Here is a 21,329-nt window from a genome sequence, read left to right as displayed (position 1 = left end):
TTGAGAAAGCAGAGTAGGGAGAAATTAAATTGAAGATTTGAAAACAGTGCTTTGAATCAAAAAGAAATGTAAATGCCTATAAAACATTAGTAAGATGATTAGAACCTTGTAATGAAGTGGACATATTATTACACCGTAGCAGTGCTTGTTGCTCGGAACTGGTTGCTATGGTAGCTGTCTATCTGTTTAGTAGCAATTTGAAGTTTATTGTAAATAAGAAAGTCTTGTAGGACACAGTGTTTGTGGTTATCTTCCAATTATGTTTTTGAAAACTTTCTAATTCCCTAGGTCTTATTCTTTTTAAAGGCAAAGAAACCAAAATACAATTTTGGAAGTGGAATTATTAAGCCAGTAATCAGATTTCACATCATTTAATTCCTCCGTTGTTGTACATTAAATTTCTGTTTGTGTCGTGGCTTTATACCTCCAGCCCACAGATAGAAAAGTATCTGTTTTTAGTAAAAATCAATTAATGGGACTACTTCTCAAGTATACAATTACCCTTTAAAATATCAACCTAAAAGATTGTGATCCAATCAAGAACTGATGGAGAGTGAATGAAATCTCAAAAACTTTCACCTCATAAATGAGAAAAAAATTTTAACCTCTTTTCCATTATTTTTGTTTTCCTTTCTTAGACAACGCCACCAATGTCCCCCTCTCCCCCTCCTTTTTTTCTAAGTTTAGGAATGGAAGGCAACTGGGGGAGGGAGTTCTCCTGCCTTCCCGCCTTCCCAGCAATAGGTAGTTGTTCAGTGGGCCAGTCTGGTGATGTTTTTCTGAAGACAAGAAAAGTATTGATTTTTTTCAGAGTATTTAAAATATAAGGATTCAAAAGCACAGTGCTTTTTCTATGCTTGATTCTATATGAATAATAAAATAATAAATTTTAATTGAAATAAACTGATTTCAGATATTTATAGGTTATTGTACAGTATAAATATATTTCCATGGCTTTAAATAAAATTGGAATACTGAATTGTTTTCAACTTTGGAAATCATTTTTTGTAATCCATATGGGAACTGTCCTGTTACAGAGACAGGGCTGTGGCGTTGTCCCCATTTTACATATGAGCAGATAGAGACCGGAAGTGGCAGAGCCAATCCCCACTGCAGGTGCCTGCACCTGCTGGGATCCCAGTGCTGGAGCCACCAGCTCACAGCCGGCAGCCAGCCCTCAGGCAGTGTGTGAGGGGTGTCCCGACTCCCCCCGTGGACTCGTCAGTTCTTGTCTTTCTCTCCTCTGTTCTTACCCTCTCACCCACCACGTTTCCTAGAGGGCACCACATTCAAGGGCAGTGGCACGCTCAGGCGCTTGCGCAGAACGCCCTCTGCCCAGTGATACTTAACCCGGAGGCTGGGCCACTGAAAGGAAAGAATGAGGAATCGTGTGTAGGAGGGTAGGAAGTATTGCTCCGTACGAGGCTAGTCAAGACGACTGCATGTGTCTCAAGTAAGATGGCAGGTGTGTGGGTCCATGAGACGCCAAACAAAAAATGTTGTCGTTCGCTATAACTTTGCTGATACTTTATTTTCCAAAAGGTTGCTCTTAAGGAAAGGAAAATACTAAATGAAAGCTTTAAAAATGATGACTGACTTTTTAACCTAACATTTATAAATACTTTATATTTATATTTAAATTAAGAATATCCTGAAAGAAGCTTTTTAAGAAAGTTGAGTCAGTAACAAAACACATGACCTTTATTTTGGTTCATAAAAGAGCTGCTTTATGTAAATAAGGAAAAACAAGATGAAAAGTGTCAGGTACAGACTATTTTTGCATATTTGAAGTTAAACTAAGTTTACAAAACTTTTTTATTCGTTTGAGCAGTCTCAATAATTCTGTTTTATATTTGCTAAATTCATTTGTAATAAAACTACATAAATTCCCTGGCGTTGTTTCAGGAAATTAACCAATGTTATTTAAATTGGTGCTGGAAGATTCTTCCTAATACACTGTGCCTAGAATATTTAAACAAGGGACATTATACTATATTATCTGGCACATGTTATGTTTGGAGATAAATCTGTTTTCGCAAATATCTCTATAGTCCTTATAATTATGTAATCCAATGCTAAGTGAGGTGAGACTACTTTAAAATGTAGAAAGATGTATAATAATATTAAACATAATATATAACTTGAGCCATTGTTTATTAAAATTAGCTTGACATTGAGTATTTTCTCAAATACTGTTAACAGCATTTAGTTTTCCTTCCTAAAATGGTATTAGTAAGTTTCATGTTCTCATCCTTTATATCCATTTTACCCCTTTACCTAAACTTGCCACGTAAGATTTGAATGTTCCACTTAAGCTTTGAGTTTTCCATTTTTGTTTAAAAAATACATTTAAGTGGGCCCTTTGTTCACTTATGCTTCTGAAGTGACACTGGGGACTTGCTCCTTAAGGACACGAATCCAGAACGGTACCCTATATTTCACATATCCTGTGGGATCCTATAAAACTGTGCAACTTTCTGTAAGACTTCCCAGTTTTCAAGAAACGCTGAATGATCTTCAGTTGGGAATGTAGACATTACATTACCGTATCTCTGTGTAAGCTTGCTTTCTTTTCCCCGTTCCCTCTATCCCCAAGTCAATCACTAGTGACAGTTTGGTGTACAAGTTGGATACGCCTAATCATTTTGTGTAAATATCTAAAGCTCCAAAATACCGTGTGCTTTAATGTGTGAGACCCACTTTGGGGTGCCCACATGTGTCCTTGAGTACATGGGAACTGGGCATGTCTGCAAGGCTGACAGCACGTAATTGGTCTCGGAGGGATTAGGACGGGGGTGAAAAAGAAACAGCACCAATAGCACCGGTCTTTATTATTCTCCTGGGAATTGGCTTAGTGACCTGAAGCGATGCAGCACAGAGAGCCCTGTTGTTACCTGCCCGGGACTGAACTTGATAGTTAGTGATTGGGCGATCGTCCTGACAACGGGACTGTTAGCTCGCTCTTCTTTTTAGTGTTTTTGGTACCAAACTTAATGCTTTGACATTTCTTTAGAAGTGCATAGATCAAAATATATTAGTGTTTTTCTACTTTATTGACAACAACTGTTCATTAATTTCTATATGACTTATGATTTCATAATCCTTTGGAAATGCTATAAAGAATTCATTTTACTTTTATGTGCTGTGATTTTTTTCCCCCCATTTAGATGTTTTTAAGTTTTCCTTCAGCATCTGAATTAAACAGTTATTTTCTTTGGTTTTGTAAAGGCTTTTACATATTTAGACCTTTATTTTTGCCTTATTTTTAATTTGTTTTATAAAATAATTTTGCACAAAGTGCATGTTTTTACAAAAGTGTAAAAAGTAAGACAAACTAAACAAATATTTTGAGATAACATAAACCACTAACTGTCTCTATGCACTCCTGTTTATTTTTATTGATGTAATATCTACTGATTTTGGAATTATTTCTACAATTTAAAGTAATAAATGGAAGGCTAATTCTCTCAATTCAAACACACATTTTTTGAGCCAGTGATTACCTAATGATATTATTAGAAATTGAAGCCTGACATATAGAAGTATATATAAAATTCTTACAGTTATTATATGACTTTTTTTTAACATTGTTAATAATATATTACTGAGAATTGACACAAAGTATTGGATAAATAAGGATTTTTAAAGTAATTTCCTTTATTCCAGAGGTTAATAGGCACTTTAAAATATATATATAAAATTAGCATTGAGAGATTGCTAAGATAATTATTTCATTTTGATTAATGTCTGCCTTAGAAAACTTAGAGGCATTTTTTATGATTCATCGTGTCACTATGTAAGTTTAGAATGCGGTATAAAAATTGTGAAAATCCAACTATATTTTATTTGTTTGGAGGGAGTTACTGTCACTTTAATTAATGACTCAGATTGGAAATAACGTTAAAGTTGTCATTCTACTCATAATATTAATGTGAACATTTTTTGGTCGTCGTTTAAGTGTATCTCAATGGAGAAAGTGGGTGTTATCTCACTGTGAGTTTTGCAGAGCCTAGAGAAGATTTTGTGCTCTGGTTTTTGATCAGAGTTGGCCTATCAATTACGAGGGCAGAGACTGGAGGAGCCAGTGTCGGAGCTGACATTCTTTTGAGAATCAGCCGAACCCCTGTGTTTGCCTATCTGGAAGGTCACCAGCGTGATGCAGAGTGGCCGTGATGGAGCCTGTAGACCCAGGTGGGATTCTCCTTGGGCAGTGTAATGCTCCACCTTTAACCTGGGCTTCAAGCTGGGTGCTGCTGTTCACATCGAGGCTGTGGGAATGTTACTCCTCTGTGAAGGTGGCCTCGTCATGCCACCCCATTGAGTGGCCTGAAGACTAATGGAGGTTTCATGAAAAACATAGAATGGTGCCTGATTGACAGTGAGAACTCAGTAGATATCAGCTGTAGGAAGCTCTTTCTGTCTGTCCTGGAAATAGCATTGAGCCGAAGTCCTCCAGTTACCTTACAGAGCAGAAAGCTGTGCCTTTGGACCTGAAGGTGTTTGGGGGATTGTATTCCTGTGGTCCGCTGGAAACAGAAAAATCTAAGTAGCGTGGCCTCTGGATGTGTCCATAGCTGCTGAAAGTAACCAAATGAATCAACAGTTGTGTGCGGTTATCTAACAGCTTGAAAACAGGAGACTGTCTGGCAAAGGTCGGAGTTCTTTTCTTCCTTAATTAATGACTTTTAAACCCTTTCTACTATCTCGTACTGTTCTTCCTGTGTTCTAATAAGTAGGTGACTATTTTGTCCTCTTATTCATTATCTCAGGGGCACAAATAACTCTGCCATCTAAAAGGGATGCTGTATTTTGCATACATAAAAAGAGGAAGAGATGAGAGGTGACCTTATTTATGTAACTTAAATTGTTAACTAGTATGACAGCCTATTCAGGGATCCATATTAATTTGCATTTTTTAATCAAATTATTAAAGTTAAAGGCATAAAACGTGGTCCATAGCTGTTTGTAACATAAAAGCAAGTTGCTTGTTGTGATTTTTAAACCCCTTATTTGCCTAAAGACCATTGCAACTGATTTTTCCCCCACTAGGTTAATAGGTCTATTCAATGTATCTTTAGAACAACCAATAGTTATCGCATATTTATCAAGGAAAACTACACCAAATTAAGTATTCAGGCCTATGTAAATCTCCCATTATGTATTTAAATCCACCTTCTATCAAAAAGGAGTTGAGATAATTTATAACAAAAAACAGGACTTACAGGTTATTAAAATGGGAATAGAAATGCAAGTTCAGAACCAAGGACAGGGGGTGTAACGATCCCTATCCTGCCCGCCCCAGAGCCGCTGTGGTCGAGCTGCTCCCTGGCTGTTACTTGCTTCCTTTCTGTCACGTCTCTAAGGGAAGGTGTCTCCGTTCTCAAGGAGCAAGGATGCCAGTCCTCAGAGAAGAGGACGTTTTCTCCTCCTAAGTTATGGTAGAAATAGCTCATATAAGGACCTGTGAGTAATGCACCAGGCGGTGTCGTCCACAGCAATTACACAAGTCCCTAAGTGGTGTTTGGTAGAAGCCAAAAGCAAGCATTAAAGGTGTTTGGAAGGTGAATTGGTGGTGGGATAAGCCGGCGTGCTCTGAGGGTGCAGCCCCTGTGGCCTCATTTAATTAAAGGGTAGAACTTCGATTGTCTGAAGTTGGAAAGATGATTTTTGTCTATTCCAGGGGTCCTTAAAGTTTCATTCTCTTAGCATGAGGTTGATCAGAGCTATGCACACACCTTTCAGTGCTCTTCGAACATTCAAATCTCTGAATATTCAATACACCGCCATGTATTCTTTGATAAGGATATGCAATGATGGATTCTGCACTGCTGTTTTGCTTAAGGGAAAAACAAACAGCAAGTCAGGGTGACAACCTTGATCCGGTGGCCTCTACCCACTGTGCTCATTGGGCAGAAGTCAGACCAGCTCTGAGTACCTGAATAAAGCACCTGAGCGGTTCCTTTCTCCACCCTCTGTTGATGCCTCAGAACTGGTATTTCCTGTCCATACGTAGGAACTCATCTCTTTTGACTGGAATTCAGATCATACCTTAAACCAAGTGACATCCCTTTGTAGTGGTGATGGTTTGAAATTGAACCACTCAGTAAGTGTTATGAAAAGTCATCATGCATGCAGAGCTGTATTAGGCATCGTGAGGAATTCAACGCAAGAGACCAAGTAGGTAGAAGTAAGTGTGCTCTCAGCAGTGGGAGTGGACAAAGGCCTGCCTTAAAGTCAGATGACTTGGGTTCCAATCCAGTTTTTAATTGGTTCTTATTTTCTTCATCTATAAATTAAGATTTTTGTGGGAGATTACAACACTTTAAAAGTAAATATGAAAAATAAAAGGATATAGGAGATTTTGTGAAATATTAAATTCTATATAAATACGGGTTTTTTAAAAATTCAGAATCACACGCACCCTTAAGCAAGACTAAATTAACACATGCATGTGTGAGAGATCCACACAACTGAATTATGTTCCATACAGGTTACAACTTTCACGAGCCATCTCCTTTATCTTCATAATCTAGACGTAGGTAGAGTCACAGAAATTGTTTCTACAATTCAGTCATCTAGGTATAGATACAGAATTAAACCCAAAATTCAGGAATTCAAACTTCTACCCAAATGTCAATGTCAGTATCTCAACCTCGGTACCTTCAAAGCTCAGTGTCCCTCTTGCCCTGGAGGCCACTCCTCCTCTGTGAGTGGCCACACCTCCTTTCACATGCCCTGATGGAAACCTCCCTGCTCAGTACTTCTTGCCTGAAATCTTTGAGGAGCGTGATGGGGATTCCGGCTGGCAGTGCTCTTTTTGCTCTATCTTCGACTTTTCCGAGAAAACACGTGCTGATCTGCCCCTCATGGCTTCAGCACTGGCGTCCTGTGGCCCATGTGTAGACTTTAACCCCCTTTCTACGTCTTCCTGTCACTCGGCCTCCGTTGACCGGTCCACCCCATCGCTCCCCAGTCGTTCACAAGTACTGGCCAGCATTGTCGCACACTCATGGTGTTTGGCCCAGCACCTTTGTTCATCCTGTCACCTCTGCTTAGGATCTGCCCTCCCCTTGAGTCTGTTAGAATTATGTGCATGCTTCAGCCCTCAGCTCAGGTGCCACGGCCACAAAACCTTCTGTTTTTCCCTAACCCAGAAGTTACACCTTCACTCTCTCATTCATTCAACATGCCGGTGAGTACTTACTGTTCACCCAGCCTCCAGGTCTCTATCTTAACAGGGGAACACTGGTGTTAAATGAAGTACCATAGAGTGTGATCAGGGCTCTAATAAAAGTGTGTGCGGGATACGATGCAGTCCAGTGGGGGAATACTAAGGTCTCCATGGCGGGAGGCTGGTCAGGAAGGCTTGAGGGAGGAGAAGGGAGCAGGTGACAGAAGGGCCAGGAGGAAGGAGAGGCAGGAAGAATGGTGGCCTGGGGGCCGGCAGGAAGGTGGGTGAGTGGTCCTCCCGGCTCCCAGCCTGGAGCCCCACCCCAGGGCCTTTGTGTGCAAACCCCTCATCCGAGTTGTCCTGTGTCCTCGGATGCCAGCAGTGTCCCTTCAGAGTAATCTTCTAGAAATGCCGGTGTGCCAGTGGGTGGGAGTCACTGCCAGGGCGTGTTTTCATTTGATAGGGTTTTATTTTCTTGTTTTATTAATTTCTTTATTATATATCAAAGTGTAGGAAAAATTACCGACGGATTATTAGATTCCTAAGTATGTAGTGAGGTGTGCAAGTTTTATATCTTATATCCGCGTGTGTACTGTGATACTCATGTATAATTCCTCTGGAAGAGAAAAACCTCTCCACCAGATCAGCTGCGTATCTGATGGGCGACCGAGCCACACCGGTGGGGGAAGGAAGCAGACACTGTGCGTGCTGGCTCTGTGCACAGTAGGGCTTCTGTGCACCTGGGTCCCTCCCCAGGTTCTCTGGGTGGGAGCAGGGGCAGCTGCTCACTCTCCACTTTCCTTTCTCCTTCGCTTCCCACCTTGGTCCTCATCTTTTACGTTGGGGCAGCCAGAGAATCACCATCTCCCCCAGCGAAGCTTGCACCCATCTATCTTTTATCTGGGGCACCTCTCCTTGTGGCAGCAGAGCCTCAGGGCCAGTATTTGCTGCAATGGGTTGGAAATGCCACCCTACTCTGAGGTATGAGGTGGGAAATGCAAGGTTTCTGGACCAGCTTGAAGGATGCGGCAGTTTTATTGAGTCAAAAAATTGCTACTGCATCTACTCGTGCTTTAGTTAGATATAATGAAGTTTGCCCCACAGTTTTCTTTTCCTGTCATCCTTTGTGCTTCTTTTATCATTTTTATCCCTAAACAAAGTATCTGACAACTAGATGACCTGCCAGAGCACAGGATCTTTTTAAGTATCAGAATCATTATAATGCTTTTCCTGTGTTTTCTGTGCTCCATATAATTGGATGTGTTTGTTTTTATTTTAATGGGTAAAATGCCAACCTCTTTCCAATGTAAATCTCACTTGATCACCATAATAAAATTCCTTGTGTATCGCTGTCCCCTTTAAGGAGTTTGAAAGGAATTTAAATGGAAATCTGCAGCCCCTCTCAGTGGGGCATCATTACCACCCACCCTGTTGAACCTACAGATGTAGAGTTGACTCATTAAACTTCATTCTGGTAGAATCAGAAGTTTAAGGGATTTGAACCTGAAGAACCCTCACAGGTCACCTGCTCTAACCTCCCTACTGAAGGATAGAAATAAACCTCCACCGACACCAACTTACCTACCTGCGGGCTCAGGCTCCAAAGTGCCCTCAGCCAGCCTGGTATCCCCCTCACTGTCCCTTCTGGTGAGCTCCTTACTCTCCTTTCGGGGTGACATTTCTAACTGCCATTCGCCTTCTCCACTGCCCAATTCACAGATCAGCTCACAAATTCTATCACCACTGCTGTTTCCTCTAGTTGAACATTTTTATGTTGGTGTTAGTGAGTGTGAAGAAATTATAGTAATTTGATGATTTAAGTGCTAATACACTGTCCAGAAAGAGTTAATGCAAGTTTTCAGAAGATCTGAATTATTCCCAAGACAGACTTAGAAAGCAAAAAATGTGGGTCTTTCTTCTGATTAGGCTGATGAGCTGTGAAAGACATGTGGTGCTGTGAAGACACATAGCTCCATAAACTTGGGGCAGTTAGAGTTGAGAATGAAAGCCCATATTCTTCTCCTCCAGGGCCAGATAGAGAGTATTTTCTTACTCCGGTGAGGTGTGCTTTTCTCCTGTGATGTAAACAAGTAAACCTCAGCCACCTGATCTGTAAGGGCAGGACATCAGTACTGATAGAGCTGAGGGTTAGTAAAGTACTGCTCATAACTTACCTGCCTTTACTTTGTTAGTCTTCGGTTAGAAGAATGCTTTTCCTTTAACACAAAATGGATAAAGACGATACGCATAATGGTTCCTGCTGATTGTATAGGATAGCCGTCTACTCTCACTGCCTCACATCAACTGAGATGTATAGTAAACTCATTATGAACATTTAAACTTGCAACCAAGGCTAATGCGGTGATTTCTAGATTAAACCAAACGTGTAAAATCTCTGCCGTTCGTTTGGAGCCGTACAGTTAAAAACCTTTTGTCTTTAGCAACTGCTCTCTTCTCATTAAACTCCTCTGAAAAATCGCAAGGTCATTTTGAAGCCTCTGATTGTGGAAGATAACCTCTTGTTACTGTTTATACTCACGGATGTGCTTCTAGAACATTCAGCTAATTGTGGAATGGTGGAGAGCAGTCAGTCCCTGATCTCTGGCCGAATGAATATTTAGTCAGAAAAATGTGCTTTCCTCGGGACGCCAGGGCTGGTCAATAAGTGGCCGAGCTGGTCCCCAGCCTGTCGTGTTTTCTGTCTCTGCAGCTGCGACAGCTGGTCAACATGTGCATCAACCCAGACCCAGAGAAGCGGCCGGATGTCACCTATGTGTACGACGTCGCCAAGAGGATGCACGCAAGCGCTGCCAGCAACTGAGCGTGGAGACGGTCACCGAGATAATTTAAAGTATTTTTGTGCAAATCATACCTCCCTGTTTTGGTCTGGGTGTTAAGATTAGTGTTTCAGAGCTCCTGTGCTTTGAATCCTTAACCAGTTTTCATATAAGCTTCATTTTGTACCAATTTAAGTCACCTTCTTGCAAAGCCCCAAGTGACTTTGTAACAATCAAACTGTGTGGTAGGAGACTGAATGGAACATGATGGGTTTTACTGGCTGAAGATTTTTGGAATTATGGAGAGTTTTCTGGGGCTAAATTACATTCAGATCGACCCTTAGTGCCAAACACTGAAGGTGCAGTTGGCACTCAGCCCAGACCCACCCCCAACCCAGCCTGAGCAAAAGTGTCTGAACCTGTGGCGGTTGGTTTTCCCGTCGTGTGTGGACATTGGAGAGGAACACAGTTGGGAGCTTCCGAGATTATTTTATTGTTACAGGTTTGAAGTATGTGTTTTAGTTCTTAGCATTGTAGCTTTCAAATATAATTCTTAAGATAAATGTCGACATAAACTATTTGAGAAACATTGAAAATTCTTAGCTTATACATTCAAAATGCAACTATTAAATGTGAAAAGATTTGGGGACACAATGTGAGTCAGACACTGAAGAGTTTTCCGCTTTATTTTGTTTTCTTTTCATATCTTTGGTATTCTCTTTGCATTAAAATGGTATAAATGAATCCATTTAAAAAGTGGTTAAGGATTTGTTTGGCTGGTGTGATAATAATCTTGAAGGTTGCACGTTGCCCAAAGCTCTTATTGTGTTTTCATTATTGTTTGTACATTTGAAAAACAGTCTTTAAATAATCTTGCAGTACTATATTTCAATTTCTTTATGAATTTAAATGCTCTACTCATAATTATACATTAGAGTGTAAGCATATATTTTTATTCATAGATTTTGTTGAAGTTCTGATTGGTCCCCTTCAGAAATTTTTTTTATGTTCTTCCAATTACTTTCTTATTTATATTCTCTGTGCATTTTATCCATTAATGTTTCAGATTTTCTGACAGCATAATACCATGAAAAGGTATTGGGTATACCAGCACTCTTCCTGGATTGAAAACTTTTTTTTAAACTTGGTGAAATTCGGGCCCCTTGTGTACATGTACTGTGTCTTGTTGGAGAGGAAGAAGGGATGTGTGTTTTACTGTGCTTGTGAATGTTGAGACAGTTTCAATTCAGTTGACAAGGTTGTAATTTTAGAATATGTTTAAGGAAATGAAAACTGGCCATTACCACAGCCAGAATTTTTATGAGATTAGCATTTCTGTTGGGAAGCTTTTAAGCAAAGTACTGTATTCATGCATGAAGATGACAGAGATGGTAACGCTTCATTTAGTGTAAGGAAGTGGGAAGAGTTCAGTAAATGCCGTTGTGGAGATGTTTTCCTGGACACCCCCATGGTCGTGGTGAACAGAACTGTGAGGCCAGAGGGCCCAGTGGCAGTCAACATTAAAGGGCACCATCCACCATGTAACCCTGGGGTCCATAACCTGCCAACGTGACGACCTCACCTTCAGAGAACACCTACCTTTAGCTGGTATTACTGCTGGTTTTGTTTTTCATGTAAGTATTTTTCTTACAATCATTTGAATACATCCAAGTCATTTGTAAACTTTAAAAATGTATAAAGGGCAAAAGTGTAAACTGGTCCTTTCCCCAGATTTAGTCACTTACGGCATTTAAATAGGTTATGGTACCTGAAGGGTAATTTATCTTGGGATAGGCAGGGAAAGTCTGGCTGGCCCTTCACCTGAGGGCCGGATGCACCGTTTTTCCAGATCCTCGTGGCGTCCGACATTCATACTGACCATCCAGGTTTGTCTCCAGAACCAGGAGGAGAATGGCTTTTGTTGCCCGTTAGTGTCACATTCATTGTAATGTCATGAACTTGACTGAGATGAAGTGTTCTCCAGTTGGAACAGATACCCTTTTTCTTGCAATCTTTAAAAATACGTGGATCTAAAATGTATTAGCTTACCCCTTGTGGTGAACTATAAGCAAAGGTTCACCTTTTCTTTTCAGTGACTCTTATCTGCTAGAAGGAAATAACTGGGAAGAATTTAATGATCAGGGAAATCCATTATGATTTTCTACATGTGGAAACTTTTGGTTTTGGCTATTGTATCTTTTTTTAACTAAGTGTTTATATTTTCCCGGAAGAAACCACTGTGTAAAAAGCAAATTTTAATTTTGAATGATATCATTTCAAAGAATTATGAAGATGATGAGAAGTTTTAATTTTTATAATCACCTATAAAGTGTTCCCTTTATATTTGTTTATAAGTAAATTTTGTATTGATTAAGTAAAACATTTACATTGATTTAAGGAACAGTAAAGTGAAAGGTACATCTGATTCTAAACCTGACTGAGACTTGGTACCCATTCCCCAGGGGAGAGTGTGGTGTGACTGGTTTGTAGGCTGAGGTTTAGGAATGGTGGGTGAAGGGTAACCCTGGATAAACAAAGTGCTCAAGAGTGTGCAATGGTTGTAAATTGACTAAGAATTATGGCCGTCTCATGAATGCTCTACCAGTCTACATAGTTACCTGTTACAAAACACCTTTCTTGCATCAATATACTTCAGGTGTTGCTGTTAACATTTACATGATATTTATTTTAACCGAAATGTTATTCATATTAAATGTTTTTTTCTCTAAAATGAATGTATTATGTGTATAACCCACAAACGCATAATTATCCTATGCCTCATATTTCAATAGTACTGTAATACGGACTTCTTTTGTGAAATACTCTTATTTTGTTATGCTTCAAATACACATACTAAAAGTATTCTGTTGTTAGCTTTGAAAATTGTATAATATCCTAATATAAATAAAAATATAAAATTGAGTACAATAACATTTTTATGTATCTGTGATTTTTTCCTCCCTAAAATCTACTGTTGTTTATTTCACTGACTGTCACTTCCGGAAACAGTTCTTATTCATTTCCATAATGTTATTTTGGAGAAGCTTAAGAATTGAAACAATCAAGGGTGATAACGGAGCTCTGACAGACCCTAAGAAGTGGTTTTTTAAATATGCAGTAAACTAGGCATATCTTCACACAAGTTCCTCTTCTCTGCAGCACGTCATTTTCTGTCTATGAATGAGAAAAGTTCTCTAAAATTATAAAGTGTAAAATTTGGGCAATGGATTAAATTCCTGTCACTGGAGTGTGCTGCTAACAGTGTCACCGACAGGCCGAGTGTCCTTGTCACATAATAAGTGAAGACCGCTCCTGGGTCTGGAAACGATGAGGCCAGATGGTCTTACTGCGCTAAATCCCTCCAGGCTGGTGGTGGAGTGATGGGTGTAGCCTACTCATCAAGACCACATTCCAAATGGATTGGGGGAAGAGAAGCTCATTTGTAACTGTGACTTACATGAAAGGACCTTTATTTAGTCTGACTGTGCGCATGTGCGTGCGAGATTGTAAGTTTTAGGCACGAGATAGTGTTGGACTTGTTAGAGTTTTATTTAGAAAGTATGTTTGTTAATTTGAAACGTCACTACCAGGCATATATGTTGAAATGTATTATTAATTGGGGAAGCTATAGTTACCACCGATGCAAACCATCACTGTTGTAATGAAAGAGTCTGCCATTATGTAATGTCTGCTTTCCATGCAAAGTTCCAAGCTCCCGGGGACAAAGGTAATGCCTGTGTTGGTTGTTACTACATTCTAAGTACTTAGCAGAGTGCCTGGAACATAGTAAGTACCCAATAAACACTTATCGATGAATGTTTACGTACATGAACTCATCTATTTCCTATGAGAGATGTCACTGCCCCTATTTAGCCGATGAGGAGACTGAGGCCCAGATAGGCAAACGGGTTTTCCCAAGGTCACTGAGAGTCAGATTTTATTCCAGTTCTGCTCCGAGACTCATGCCATCATCTGTTGACTGTAGAGGAACCATCCGAGAAAATCCAGAATTGCATCAAAGAGCTGAAATGTAGCTAAGTGAAGACATTTGTTTTGTTCTGTATCATCCCGCTGTCAGTTGTGGTTTGCTGGGAGCGACGCCCCGCCGGAGTAAAGGGAGGAGAGCCTGCTCAGCAGGTGTGTGGATGCAGCACTTGAGTGATGACTGACCCGAGGTGGGGACACAGTGGCTTTCTCACCTGCCAGCAGTGCTGGGGACAGAAGAACGCCCAGGAAGACACCTCGGCAGCATCCGTGAAGACCTCTGTTATCGGTGATCAAAGGGACGGAAAATGCCGCGTATTGTGTTCAGTTTGTGTTCACTGGGGACATTCTGAGGGCAGGTATGCCACTTGGACACAGTCCCCACATTTGCTTTTGTAAATTGTCATAATGGCTTCCGAAATCGCTGTTAACGTTATCCACATTTTTAACCCCGTTAGGCAGAGTAAGCCCTTGTGGACTTGCTCAAGGTCACACAGCCTGGAAGTGGTGGGAGCCCATCATTTGTCCATTCTGTACTCAAATTGTGCATGGAAATTGAACGCATGAAAAGATATTAGGCCGACAAGGAACAAAAAGGGATTTTGGAAAGAATGTGGAGATGTCGACAAAATTCAAGGGAAGTGGTTCATTTAAAAGAATAGTGACTCTAAATGACTTACAATCTGGATGGCCATCGATTTGAATTCACGTTCTCTCCACTAAGATTGTACAGACGGGGAGGAGTCTCTGCTGTTGTACCTATTCCAACAGGGTTGCAAAGCTGGTCAGGTCAGCTTTGGGGATTTGTCAGGCGTCTAGTGAAGGATCGATCTCTCCTAATGCTTAAGAACCAGCGTGATGCATTTGTTATCAGACAAAGTGGACCGTGATAGAGAAATCGGAAAATAGGCGGGATGCTATAGATGTGATCTGAATCCCTTAACTTCAGCCTGCATTGTGTTTATGTTTCAGAGAGATTGTGCCTTACTTTTGATAACGTCTAGAAACAGATCTTCAGAGGGCCGGAAGTGCCTCATAATTTTACTTGCCAGCACAAAGGTAGTTCAAGGAAATTCAAGTAAATTTCAGCCTGATGTGCGTACTTGAGCTACATCTGTCACTTCCATTTTCCTTTTAACTCGCCAGTGTATACTGCCAGGTACCGCATTTGGGGAGGTGCCCTGTTGAGGCTCCCCCATAGTAACGAGGCAATAATGGATAAATTGGGTGTAAATCACATCAGTGGGGGTTTCTCCTGCTTCTATTGATTTGTCAAAACACTTGATCAGGAGAAGCACAAATGAAAACGGCCCCTTTCTGCCTGGTAGTGAGACCGCGTGCTTTTGGGTGGGTGTTTGCCTACAAGCCCGAGTCCCTTGACTCTAAAGCTCCCTGACCGGTCTGGCTGGGCTTCTGTGAGCTGGACCCCGGGCGCGACCTCATTCTATCCCGTTTGACTGCTCTGGGCGCTGCTGTCTTCCAGGCAAGGATGTCAAGCTGGCTCCTATGTACTCAAAACTCAGGTTTATATCTTTGTGCCAGCAAGTGAAGCAATTATTTTGTCTTCCAATAGATTCTGCTTCCTGCGCGTTGGCACCGCGCTGCCCACTGTTGTCAGCGAGGCGCGACACTGGTGTGAGGGTCGTTAGGCGGCGCCGACCATAGTCCGCAGCCCCTGCCCCTCACTGCTCTCCGGGGATAGCCAGTCACAGGGAACGACCCTCTTGCCTGGTGTTTGCAGAGGCAGAGAGCAGTTTGATTTCCATCGCCAACCTGTCCACTGTCTGGGTAAATCAAATTTCAATTTCCTAAGGGCAGAAAGAACATGTAGCCTGCGTGTGTGCGTGTGTGTGCATCGTACTCTGAGATCTGGTGATTCCATAGGTTAAACCACAGGAATTCACGTGGTAATTTAAAAATGAGGAATTCAGAAAGTATTCACTCTTTAGAAGTGGGTTTAGTATTTTTTTTTTACCTACCACGATTCCCTGAAATCTAGGATTACACATCTAATGCCAGCCATGTACAATGAGCAAGCTTAAATTTGACCCAGGTAATTACAGAAAACGGTTCCCTTTTTGTGTATTTGGCGGCAAAGTGTGGAGAAGGATCTCTTTCTTAACTGGTGTACCTGTTACATCATGAATCTCGGATGCTTCTTTCTTTCAATAAAGCTTCATCTAAGTGCCGTTTTCCCCAAACGTGTGCTCACTGTGAGACTCCAGAAATGAGTACAAATCGAGACCTGAATCTTTTTGCAATATATCTAGTACACCGAGGTTGAAAACGGTAGTGCTATGCCAGCTTACCTTGGGCTTTGTACATTCTCCTTTCTCCTAAATACCTCATCTGCTCAAATAAGCCGGTGACGTTTTCTCCTTCGTGTTTCACAGGCATACCACAGCTGAACTGCAGAAATCTGTCAGCTCTGCTTCTTCCGCGGGCTCTCTCTGCTGCGTGTCTTTAGAGACTCGATCTAGTTCCGAATTTTATATGATGATACTCTCCATTTCCAGGATATATTCCAATTTAAAAGAATCGAAAGAGTCTTTAATAACATTCCTTTTAAAACACTCGGCACAAGTCACTGTTCAAAACCCTTGTCTTTATGTGTCAGAAATAAACCCCAAAGTCACTCTGGTTCTAGAAGGAATAGAAATGATATATAATTCAGCAATTCCTTTACGAATCCCTCTTCGTCTCCCGCACCTTGCCCCTCTCTGGGCAGCAAGCATTTGTAAGTCAACTTATAAAAATAACGTTTAACATTTTCTGTGTCATCGCACATCTTGCATGCCAGGTATTTTGGTCATCCAACTATTTCATGACAAGAGATTAAACTTTACATCTTTCTCTCTCTGTATCTATTATTTGTAGGTTTTTAAATATCCTCATTCTTGATTATATATATGTATATATAATATATAAATATATGTATTTACATATAATGTATATTATTATAAATCTAATACACACACCCTCAGGTGTTCATTAAGATTTTTATCATTTTTAAGTCATTATACATGGCTGTCTATAAAATGATTTGGAAGAGTGGCCAGCAGAATAACAAGATTTTTCTAGAAATTAGCAGTTCTTTTTTTTCTCAATTACAGTTGACGTTCAGTATTATTTGGTATTAGTTTCAGATATATTAAGGTGTTGTTTACATTCTGGCTATGAAGATGAGTTCAGCCATCACAATGAAAGGTCACTGTGCTACCTGACTGACCGACAGGTTACAAGTGAACCCTGAGAAAACCGCCCCATGCCTTGCTAACGGAAGCCGTTTTCTTCACCACGTCAATAAGAAGTACGACCATGAACTACAAAGTGACTTCTTGCCTCCAAAGATATTTTTCTGTTATCTTAGTTTACATGAATCACTCACTACTAGTCATTACTTAGGCTGGTGTTTCTCAACCGAGGAGATTTTGCCCCCTAGAGGACGCTGGCAATATCTGGAGACATTTTCGATTGTCAAAACTAGGAGCTGGGGTGAAGGGGGAGGAGGTATTACCGGCGTCAAGTGGGCCAAGGCCAGAGATGCCGTAAGTATTACAGTGCGTAGGGCGGCCCTCAGCGGTAATTGTCCAGCCCCAAGGTCGGTGTCCAGGTTGAGAAATCCTCGTGGACCCTGGAAGGCGATCACAGATGGTGGAAACTGAGAACCAAGTTGAATTCTTACATGAGGAGTGGATCTGTAGACATTATCAGTGTGAGATCTATTGATTATATCATGCAGAATAGTCATCCTTGAGAAAAACATTGTCCTTTGTTTTATTAAGTTCAGAAAGAAGGCACATTTCCTTATTTATCTTCACGTAAATTGGGATGCATTTCTCCAAGGAGGCATGCTTGAGAATGCGGATCTTCAGCAAACAAATAAACAAACAAACAAAAAACAGTTAAATGAAAAAATAATTAGAAAAAAAATAGAAAAAAAAAGAAGGAAAAAAAATAGTTATTGCAATGTTTTTGTCTTCCTAGCTAAGCCAATTGGATAAGCAGTAGTAGCTCTGTCCATTTGTAACTTACCATTCATTCCTGTGAGGTATTGGTGACAATCAAAAAAGAAGGTATTTTTATTTCTCAGGAAATGGTATGCATTTTAATATTTTTACAGTAAATTCAAATCCAAAATTAATCTTGATGTCAAATAATGAAAGATGTGCTTCGTGTCTTAAGATGTGTGTGACCTAAACTCAACTAGTCCATGTTCTATAAGTATTTGTGTAGTTATATTTCTCTATACCGATTCATGAATAACCAGTTTACTAAACTAGACATAAATCTTGGCAGCCGCCTGTATTTAATTCCACATGTCACTTATTCCTGTTACTTTTGGCGGTTTTTTATTAAGCAGTGTTATAGAATTGTTTGCCATTTTTAAAATTAGTTTTTACTACTTTGTCTCAGTAGTAAAAGGTTCTGAAGTTACTTACACAAATACATTATATTTTTTTCAAGAACACATTTTGAATGTAGGAAAGTTGATTCAAAAATAGCCTATGCTTATGATTCACAGTATGGTGTGCAGAGTTAATAGAGAGACATAGCAGAAGTGCCTTAAGGTTCCCTGTCTGTCTGTCTGTCTGTCTGTCTAGCTAGCCCGCTCGCTAGCTAATCATTTCTCTGTCAAATACTTATTTGTACTACAGATTTCAGCTGGTTTAGAACCCTGCAAATACTAGACTGTATTAGGATGCCCCTTAGGGCAGGAATTAGGTCTACTTTGTACACTGTTACAGCTTTATCATTTAGCTTGATGCTGGTCCGAGTGGATGCTATAAATATTTGTATTATTGCCCTTACAGCAAATTACCTGAAACACAGTGGCGTAAGTAATACCAGTGTATTATTATCTTCCAGTCCTGCAGATCAGAAGTCCCCCGTGAGTCTCATCCATCTAAAATCAAGGTCGCAGCAGGGCTGTGTTCCTTCTGAAGGTCTAGGGGAGAACCAGATCACTTCCTTTCCTGCTTCTACTGGCTGCTTGCACTCTGGTCTGTGATTGCTTCCTCCCTTTCTAGAGCCAGCCCTGGGGAGCGGATCCCTCGTCACACTGCCATCTGTCTGAAGCTGGGCAAAGTTCTCTGCTTTTAAGGACTCATGTGATTAGACTGGGCCACCTGGATAATCCAAGAAAATCTCCACATCTCAAAGTCCTTGATCTCTGCCAAGCCTCTTTTTGTTATGTAGAACGACATATCCACAGGTTGCAGCTATCCATGTGTGGACATCTCTGAAAACCTCCTGCAATGTTTATTAAATGCAAAAGACCCCTGGGACTGTCTTCATGCTCAGTGTGAGTCCTGGGAGCCAGGGGAAAGAGGGCAGAGCAAAGGAGAAAGGGCTGAGGGAGCTGGGGATGGGTGGGTCCTGGCCAAACTTCCTCTTCCTGAGCGGGAGGACTGCCAGCTTGGCAACCCTGTTCTAGAACATACTTTCTGTGTTCTATGATCATCACAACTTGCACATGTTATTTGCGGTTCACAAACATGTACTATACAGCATCCCATTTGATTCTTCTCAGAGTCTTATGACGTAGATATCAATATCTTCCTTTTAAAAATGAGGAAAAGCTGACTGAGATGAAGTTAACTTTTTTCCCAGGCTGCTCAGTTGGGAATACTAGAATTAGGCTCTGAACTCAGATCCCGAGACTTCATTTATGGCTCATAGGCACCCTGGCATCTCTTTACTGGTGAATACAGACCCATTGAGTTGAAAATTTAGTCATTATACTCTGCAAACCAGCCCCTTAAACACTGGGAAAGGGATGTCCTCTTTTCCTCTTCTCTTAATCAAATTCCCATTCGGAGAGTCATTGTCAATTAGACCAGTCACACCTCTTGGGTCACTGCCATGCTTCTCCTCCAAATGAGGCTCGAGTCTTCCACAGTCTTTGCCATGGAGTCAAAACTGGCCCATACTGCACTTTGAAGGATTATGACAGAGAACTAGATGTGATCCACCTTTGGGGATGAGCTTGATTTGTAAACGATTGATGCATATTACTCCCATCTTTAGACTGCCATCCGGTTTCAACCCAGGGTTTTTTGTCTTTCTAAGTCTTAATATTCCCATCTTATAGTGGTACAATTTCATTGTATCTTCGTGTAATTACCCTGAGGATTTCCTTACCTGCGTTTCTGACTCTGGCACTCTACCATGCTTCAGTCACTGAGAATTTTCTTCTCCAACTCGCTCCCTCCCTCTCTGGATTTGCTCCTTCGGCAGCTAGAATGAGGGCGCTCTCTTCCATCATTTCACCTAAAGCATTGATGAGCTTCTAATTCCCACTGGTCCTGGGAAGGAGTCGGATTCAGCAGCAGTGTGTCCTGATTGATGCTAAACGATTTATACCTGTTTAGATGCAGCTTTGCAGCCAAGAGCTCGCGTTACAGGTTCCTAGAAGGAGCCGTGTGTTCTGGGACAATTTTCCGTTTTAAAAGGGAAAATCCTCACAACCAAAGGTTTGCTAAATCTCCTGCAATGCAGAATGAAATGTAAGGAGACTAACTATACATTTAGCTGCCAACACTGAATCTAGGAGCAGATTTTTTTTTTCTTTTTTACAGGAAGCGCCATGTCTCTGTATCCAAGGATATCTCCCTCTTCATGTTTTAATTCTCTGGTGCAGAACAGTGCTTCTTCCCCCCAACCCCCCATTTTTTTGGTAAAAAAATGAATGACGTTAAATTAAACTCAAGTACTCCTATTTATTTTCAAAGAGAGACTTCTTTAGCGGACCAGATTTTGCTTTTTTTTTTCTTTTTAAATTAAAATGGGAAGTGGAACTTAAAGCGGAACCCTACAGAGAGTAAAAGGTGCGTTGTATAAGCAGTAGCCATTCGCTTCGGTGCTTGGCTTCATCCAGAAGCTTCTGATGGCCTCAGGCTGGCAGAGGATTCAGCACCAGTCAGAAATGATTGCTTCTCTGGTTGAATAATCGGACGACGCAGAAAGGTAAGACATACCGCCAGCAACGCTATCTGCCCAGCTCCGAAAGCAGCCGAAGATTTGCTGGCCCCGAGCGCGGCCGGCCATGGAGATGCTCGGCCGCCTGCCTCCCCGGTGCGTGCGCAGCGAGGCCGATCCCGGGATGCTGGAAGCACCTTGTGCGGACAAGCGGTGTCCGTGCATCGTGACGTGCGGCTCCATCATCGTGCACTCAGCCGCCTGGAACAGGGAAGTCATAGCGCGGCTCCTGAGAAAGATGCTTTGTTTACCCGACTTCCTGCCCTCCGCTCTTGGAGCCGGCCGGCCTGGAGAAGGGGGCTTGAAGCCTGTCTCCCAAATGGTAAACAAACAGTAGAAACTATTGATTTCCCCATTCTTTGAAGAGCTAAGCAGCAGTCCAAGAAATCCTGAAACAGAATATCACAGAGCGGGTC

General features: G+C 41.2%; 1 protein-coding gene across 2 annotated transcripts in view; it reads left to right on the top strand.

Moving 5' to 3' along the window:
* The window catches only part of NEK7 (NIMA related kinase 7), a 106,220-nt gene extending 94,721 nt beyond the window's left edge, over positions 1-11,499 (top strand). For both annotated transcript variants that reach the window (XM_033099616.1, XM_033099615.1), the window contains one exon: positions 9,882-11,499. In XM_033099616.1, coding sequence (XP_032955507.1) covers positions 9,882-9,992 — 111 coding nt within the window. In that variant the 3' untranslated portion in view covers positions 9,993-11,499. The remainder of the gene's footprint in view (positions 1-9,881) is intronic.
* Positions 11,500-21,329: the final 9,830 nt, after the last annotated feature.

Source organism: Rhinolophus ferrumequinum, chromosome 27 (genome assembly GCF_004115265.2).
Source record: "Rhinolophus ferrumequinum isolate MPI-CBG mRhiFer1 chromosome 27, mRhiFer1_v1.p, whole genome shotgun sequence".
NCBI classification, from domain to species: Eukaryota; Metazoa; Chordata; class Mammalia; order Chiroptera; family Rhinolophidae; genus Rhinolophus; species Rhinolophus ferrumequinum.
The sequence above is the reverse complement of the archived record's forward strand: the minus strand, read 5'-3'. Positions and strand labels throughout refer to the sequence as shown.